General features: G+C 37.9%; 1 protein-coding gene across 1 annotated transcript; it reads right to left on the reverse strand.

Annotated features, from left to right (window-relative positions):
- Positions 1-1,174: 1,174 nt before the first annotated feature.
- On the reverse strand, positions 1,175-6,963 carry LOC128529082 (epoxide hydrolase 1-like). The gene is made up of 9 exons (XM_053502416.1): positions 6,772-6,963; positions 5,383-5,593; positions 5,069-5,249; positions 4,722-4,931; positions 4,171-4,300; positions 3,612-3,826; positions 3,369-3,477; positions 1,695-1,808; positions 1,175-1,614 (listed from the first exon to the last, which is right to left on the reverse strand). Exons 1-9 carry the CDS (start codon positions 6,795-6,797, stop codon positions 1,404-1,406), a joined length of 1,407 nt encoding a protein of 468 aa, XP_053358391.1. The 5' UTR covers positions 6,798-6,963; the 3' UTR covers positions 1,175-1,403.
- Positions 6,964-7,778: the final 815 nt, after the last annotated feature.

Raw genomic sequence — 7,778 nt, forward strand, 5'->3', positions numbered from 1 at the left:
TTCATGATTTTACTGTTTTGTTGGTGTTATTTTTTATTATAAATGTTGAATTTTTATCATCGCTTTCATCATCATCATAATAATAATCACTATTATTGTTTTTGTTGTCATCACCTTCGTTTTATTATTATTGGTTGTTATTTTACTCCTTCTCAACAACCCCATCTCGCTGCAGGTTTAAAGCAAGGGATGCTGTTGTTGTTGTTGCATACTGCTCATTCTTAGAACTTCATGTAACTATAGTGTCACTAATACCTTTTTATCACAACCAGCATCAACCTTTTTCTCAATTTCTGATCCACACGGGCACTGGCACACTGGATCGGACTACACGGGTCAGCCTTCACACCCCATGTTCATCAGTGAGTCTTCCTTTCAATTCACCAGCTTTCCTTCCTTGGATTACTTTTGGTATGTCCTGACTGCTGCAGACCAGTAACTTCCCACAGGAGCTGCAGTTTTGAAGTTGCCCTAACCCAGTCGTCTAGCCATCCCAATCTGGCACTTCTCACAGTAGCTATGTTTTATATATCTCGTTATGATAGTGGCTGATGGTGATTGTGGCTGTAATCACTGTTATGGCAGGAAAAAGAGGGACCTACTCAATATTAGGCAGGTGGTCAAAATGTTATGGCTGTATGAGTCAAAATGATCAGATTGTCACTGATGACCAAGCTGAGGAATGATGGGTGGCAAGAAACACCTCCTGTTTTACATTCTTTTTCTTTTTGCTGCATAAGCTATTTATACTTTTTATTTTATTTGCACAGATGTTAGTCCATCTCATTCCTTCTAAATGTCTTGATGTACAAATGTTTGTAGTTTATTGTCTTTCTGTACTACTGTGTGCCATAAACGGCCTCCGCCCTTGAGTCCATTTCACTATTGGAGACTCTGGTACAAAACTATTTGTGGGAATTTCAGTCCTGAAATATTGAGCGACTGCAGTCACAAAACATCAGAGAAACGTTTTCTGCATCAGCAGAGTCCAAGACCATCTTTATGGTCAAGTGGAACCATGCCCAGTCACCACACGCACCCAAAGAAGACCACACGAGGACCCATGAACAAGACAAGATCACCAGGATGAGTCAGACAGGTCTGGGGGGGAAATGGGGATCTAATACATGCCATAAAACAACCCAGTTTAATGCAGGTACACACACACACTCAAGTAGTTTTATTTTCTTTAAGATAACATGTGCAGCTATTTTATTAAAGGGTGTTTTATTATAAACTACAACATGTCTGAATGTAATTATTTTACAGTAAAAATAAATTGATTAGACATTTTCCCGGTAAATCAATAAACAAATAAAATTTTTGTGATCCATATAATATCCAGATGACTTTAAAGTAAAGCTATTTAATTAAGTACTGTGTACAAAGGAAGTGTAAGCTAATTATTTAGCCCTCTTGCTTTCTACTTTCTTTACAAATTGCAACAAGTCTTGAGCAAGCAGTTCTGGCTCCTCAAAGGCTGCGAAGTGCCCCCCTCTGGGCATATAGGTGTAAGACCGAATATCGGTGAATCTTGTGGCGGCCCAGGTCCAGGGACAATGCATCAGTTCATGTGGAAACGCTGCCAGTCCAGTCGGTACGTAGACCTTTGTCCTGGAGACAAAACCAACACAGGCATCAATCACACCATGTAAAAGAAGCAACAACGAGCATACAAAACGTTTTCCACTTACACAGTGTGCTGCAAGTTTTTCACATTCTCTTTGTAGAAGCGCATTGATGGGATGATGGAGCCTGTCGTCCAGTAGATCATGATGTTGGTGAGGAGATCATCCAGACTGAACTTCCTACATGAGGGCAAAAGTTTAACACCATTTTTGTATTTTTCGATTTTTTATAGAAAATTGCTGTTAAAAACAGTCACAATCTGACAGTAGTGTAATGTTTTCCATTAAAGCAGTAATGTGCTGTAGAAAACGATGTATTCTGGGAAATATTTTGCACGGTTCAACAGTAGTATTCTGTATTTATTTAATACGGATATCTTCTGTATTTTCCAATGCATAGTGGTCTAGTCTCATTTGCTAATGTTTTAAATAACGGTACATTTCAGTATTTTTTGCAAACCGATCCGATCTCATTACTGTTCTATTGCAGTAATTTGTTTTGTTTCTTCCTCCTCATATTTTAAACATAAGCCACAGAAATGATCTTAGTTAAAATTGATGGTTAACACTTAACATGAAACAATTAACACTATTTAACATTTCAATGACAATTTAAAACAATGTAATAAGGCTTGGTGAGAGTAAAATCCATGAAAATATAAATGCTCGAGTTATACTTGTCAGCACTGAAGCAAGTCTTAAACACATGTTCACAAACTGAACAGCTTGCTAAGCATGAACTTCATGCACTGCTTCTGGTAATACAACCTTCATGAATAAAATACTGTCAAGAAAAAAAAAAAAAATTATCGTTCAGTTTGTTGATGCAGATGCCGATAATCACAGAGTTAAAGAAGAAGGGCTTCCTCGTGCGTCCTCTTCAGAATAAAAGCTTTATAAATAATTAATGACGTTTGCGGCAGTTCATGTATACTTGTCTAAAAATGAACTTTAAACATGACTTTAAATGGCTGCTTCTAAAAATTATGTTTAGAAAAATAAGACAAAACTAATTACTTAGATAGAACAGTAATAAGATTTGATCAGTTTTGAACTTATACACTCCAGTTGGGTTACAAAAAATACTGGAATGTACCGTTATTTAAAACATTAGCAAATGAGACATTGCAAAATACAGAATGCATTGCAAAATACAGAATACTGCTGTTGAACAGTGCAAAATATTTCCCAACATACATTGTTTTCTACAGCACATTCCTGTTTTAATGGAAAACAGTACTCTACTGTCCGATTGTGGCTGTTTTTTAACAACAATTTTTTACAGTGTAAGAAAACAGCTCCTGAATGGTTCAACAGAAATGCATTTTGTGGAGTTACATTATCGAAAGTTGTATGGGTTAAAAAGCCTTTGTATCTCGAAGCCCACTTATTGAACAAGCTTACACCAGCCTTAAAACATAATACTAAAACAAGTGCGTTAGAAGCTGCGCGCAACCATCCATGTCAAGTAAGAAAACTAATGTTGTAAGGAACGAGCAACATTTAATTTATGTCAAATCAGTTGTAAAGCTGTTGAATAAAGCCAAGTTATAAAGTTTTCCAGTTACTGTATGAGTTGTATGAAAAAAAGAAATATAGAATTGGGAAATTTATAAAGTCTGGATGCTTACAGGATCGCACTATTAATTGAATCTGCACCTAGGTATGATTATAATACTGTATTGAGCCGTATTCCCATCCATACTTTGAACCCTCACATTGTTACAAATACTCCATTACCTTGTTAATCCCCCATCTTCAAGGTTCCTGTTCTCCAAATCAGTCCAGCTGCTGAACTTCTCCAAGATGTATGCAGCCAAACCAACTGGAGAATTATTTAACGCACAACCTGCCAGAGAAGACAAAAATCCACCAATTCGGCCTAATGGGCGACGGTAACCAACTCTAATTTACCACTTTAGCCTTTTGTTCAAACATTACTTGGTTGCCAAACAATCTGAAATAAAAGTCACAGGATGATACCTGCAGTGTCAGGTTTGGTAGCTTGGATATGCATGTATCCAGATTCTTTCAGTTTTTCATACACATTCTTCTGCATGAAAGGATAGATGCGGCGCACGTCTTCTCTGGTGAAGCCGACCAGGAAGGGCAGGTAACGGCCGATGATGAGAGACAGGACGGTTGTAGTGCCTCCTGCTCTGGCACTGATCATGTTAAGGTGCAAGCCCTTAACACACCTTTTGTTAAAGAGAGGAGTAACAAAAAAACAGGATTATTAATTAACCATTTCTCTGTGTAATTTATGCAAGAGAACCAAGTAAAAGCAACAGTGAAATTTAAGGGTAATAATTTTAATTAGACAGATAAATTTACTAACCTGAGTAATAATGAATTTGTATAGGTCTATAAGTTTATTACTTGCTAAACTCTTTTGAAAGGCTAATCCTGAAGTTTAATGTGTTATCACAAAGAGTTTGCCACTTTGCATTAAAAATGTACTGTGACTGCAGTGTGTGAGTTACAAGCCAAGGTATGAAACAGCTGTGTGTGTACTTTATTACAGAAGAATATAATATCTTACTCAGGTTTTATCTGGGCCATGTTGCTGGTGATTATTGCCCCCCAGTCTCCTCCTTGTAAATAATACTGATTGAACCCCAGTCTCTCCATCAGCTTGTGGAAAATACGGGCAGCATCAATGGAATTAAATCCTGCAATATTGAAAATGCTGAGAATGCAGGTCACGGGAAAGGGGTTTAAATAAATGAGGTTGGCGCTGTTCCCAAATTGTTTGTTAACAGATTCTGGATTTTCATTTAAGAAGACAGATATGTATTGTAGGTGCTCCTGTTCCTTTTGTTCTTGCTTGTGGCATTACACAATGTATTATTTAATATGGACAAATATGACCTAGTTTAACCCTTTAATTTGCTAAATGTACTCAACTGCTGTAGTCATAAAAGTTTTTTTTTTTTTTACAGGCACAGGCGAATGTACCGTGCCTCAACAGGGGTCCTTTTTAAAACGAAGACGGCCATTTCAATCCCTTTCTGATAAGAGAAGACTTAACTACATAGAACCTTTTAGAATTGTGTTCATTTTGTGACTTGTGTAAGATCTTTCTAGTCTTACCCTGTACTTGTGGGGCTTCAGAGTACCCATAGCCTGGGATGGAGGGGCAGATGACCTCAAAGACGATGTCTCCGTCAGTCTGAGTGAGCATGGGCAAGATCCTGTAGAACTCAAAGAAGGAACCGGGCCAGCCGTGCACTATGACGAGGGGAAGAACTTTCTGCCCAAAACGCTGGACGGGCTTCACGTGAATGAAATGCACATCTATACCTAAAGTGATATAAATGTGGAGTCAAAAATCCAAAATAAACAAATACTCTTACTTATATTTGTCACAAAAATGTGTCACAAAAAAACACAAGCTTTGCCTTTGGATAATGAATAATTTTGCATAAATATAGGCTCACCCTCAATGTTAGTTTTGAAGTGCGGGTACTTGTTGAGCACCTTAACCTGTTTCTCCCAGTTAAATTCATGCCTCCAGTATGAGGTGACTTTTTGGAGATGGGTAGAGTTGAAGCCATAGTGAAATCTGGCGTCTTGCAAACAGTCTGTGTATCGTGTCTGGTCAATGCGCTGATAAAGATCCTGAAGTCAAGAAAGGAAAACATAGCATACATGAGGATTTTATTAATATTATTATTTTACTTGGGACGTCTACAATACTGTCTGTATCTGGGGTTTATACAGTATAAATGTTAAAGATTTAAATTTCTTCTACCTCTATCATTTCCTCAGAGGTCTCCACAACGAATGGCCGTATCGTTCTGTCCTCTGTTAGGGGCTTCTCCCCTACCCTCCACCATCCATCTCCAAATGGGATTGCCTTTGTCTTCTTTCTCAATACCCGATAGAGTAAAAGACATCCAAGTCCAGCTGAGGAAATGGCCAGGATGTATCGTTTCTGAGGGTCAAGGCTGGAGACGGCCTGTCTACAGAAGACCAAATTCAAATTCAAATTTTATTTGTCACGTACACAGTCATACACAGTACGATATGCAGTGAAATGCTTTTTCGACTACCAGTGACCTTAAAATAAAAGCTTAAACATAAAAATGTATCCAAGGCAAAGGTATTCAGGGTCACAGGGACCTGGAGTTTATCCCAGGAGGCTTAGGGCACGAGGCAGAGTACACCCTAGACAGGGTGCCAATCCATCGCAGGGCACACACACACACACACACACACATTCACACTCTCATTCACACACTACGGGCAATTTTGGGAACACCAATTAGCCTAATCTACATGTCTTTGGACTGTGGAAGGAAACCAGAGTACCCGGAGGAAACCCACCAAACACAGAGAGAACATGCAAACTCCATGCAATCAAACCTGGACCCTGGAGGTGCAAGGCGACAGTGCTAACCACCTACACCACCTTTGCCTTGGCAAAGGACTATCAGAAAGAAAAAACTATCAGAAACAAAAAACTGCAGAATTTCCTTTATTTTTCATAGGCTCATAATAATCCCTACTTTTTAATAAAATCACCAGCCTATATTATTGCAGTTTGGAGTACTTGTGGACCTTTTTAGTGGGGACAGAGACAACTAGACATGGAATTAGGTTACTGTCTGTAAAAAAAAAAAAAAAAAAAAAAAAGGATTACCTAAGTTAGTTAAGCTAAACTCTTACGCGTAGTGCTCTCATGTACAAAAAATATTTTGTTGGCTATGAAACAAACAAACAAAAATGATTAGAAATGTATTATGAACTGACAACCGCAGGCCTAAACAAATATTCAGTATAGCCATAGAGATTTTCTTCCCCAGGCCGTGTACTGTAATGTTTGCGCCCGTATATACGGGTTTTTACGGTAACTGCAGGCGCGAAACAACTTTACAGACCACGTTTAGAGTTTTGCCTCGTTATATTTACATAATTAAAACATGTTGTTTTGTTTGACGAACATGCAGAAAGATTTAGAGCAGAGAAACCAATCATAATAATATAAATTATAATAATAATAAAAAACATTTTAACGTGTTCTGCGTTCCCATTAAACGCCCTACTGGTTATCGTAAAACCCCGTATATGCTCGCACATCAGATTTAACATGAGCTCAGTCTTAATCCTAGTAAACATGAACAAGTTGTCTGTTACTTACTTAATATTTTCGATAGCCTGCATCATTTTCCTCTCAGCAACCGGCGCTGTTGCAACACGCGCGGATTAAAGAGAATTCGTAATTAATTTCTCTGCTGTAAATGTAATAGTGACTGAGGAGTTGGAGGAGATGTGAAATGGTCCAAAGTTCCCGAGGCTACACAGACCGAACGAGCGCCTAGGGATTACCGTAAAACACTGTACACACGCATATTCAGCGGGTTAAACTACACCGTGTAACTTGACTTTTATACAGTCGTAATTTTAATTATTAAAAAAATAGACACACACGTTTTAAATTATAATGGGCAAATCGCATTTTGCCAATGATGGAACTTTATGGAAATAGGAAAGAAATAATGACCACATAACCCGGGCAGTGCAAAGTGAAAAAAAAAAAAAGATTATTATTTTTAATAGGGAATACACTGAAGATTTCGTTTTTCAGAAAAACTTTACAAGAAAGGAAATCAATAATGTTTTCTAAAAAATGTATAGAAATAGGAGAGATTTAGGACTGCGTATATTTTGATGAGAGAGTAACATGGAGAGAGCATGTGAGATATGTGATTAATAAGTGCAAAAAAGGCCTCAAGGCCTTAAGAGTGTGACTAGGAAATGTTAGAACCTCCCTTGTATGTGCTCTCCAGGTTGAAGTGGGTGAAATGCCATTGTGACTATGCAGAAAACAGCTAGTGGTTAATTATCAATCCATTGTCCTTGAAAGGAGATCAGCTGGCAATAGACATGGGTGTGTACTGTATGGCAAAGGTTTTGGTGCAACTGTAGTGTGGCCTATTAAGAGTTCTCTGGATATTGGAAACAGCAAATGTTGATTTGAAATGATTATTTATGCATCTTTACGGTCAAGCATGTTGAAAAGAGAACTGACTTAGCTAGAGAATAAGACAACAAATATATATATCGACAACATCTATAAAGATAGTGAACAGGTCTTCACAGATGGGTACGCTTAGCAACACATACAATTATTAGTACTGGTACTGC

The sequence above is a fragment of the Clarias gariepinus genome, chromosome 8, assembly GCF_024256425.1.
Source record: "Clarias gariepinus isolate MV-2021 ecotype Netherlands chromosome 8, CGAR_prim_01v2, whole genome shotgun sequence".
Classification (NCBI taxonomy): domain Eukaryota; kingdom Metazoa; phylum Chordata; class Actinopteri; order Siluriformes; family Clariidae; genus Clarias; species Clarias gariepinus.

What these genes read in the sequence shown, in the direction of transcription:
- LOC128529082 (XM_053502416.1), bottom strand. Translation starts at nt 6,797, where the DNA reads ATGATGCAGGCTATCGAAAATATTAA. An exon ending in CCTCTGAGGAAATGATAGAG is followed by an intron (nt 5,250 to 5,382) that starts GTAGAAGAAATT and finishes TCTTGACTTCAG; the next exon opens with GATCTTTATCAGCGCATTGA. An exon ending in AAAAACTTGCAGCACACTGT is followed by an intron (nt 1,615 to 1,694) that starts GTAAGTGGAAAA and finishes TTTTGTCTCCAG; the next exon opens with GACAAAGGTCTACGTACCGA.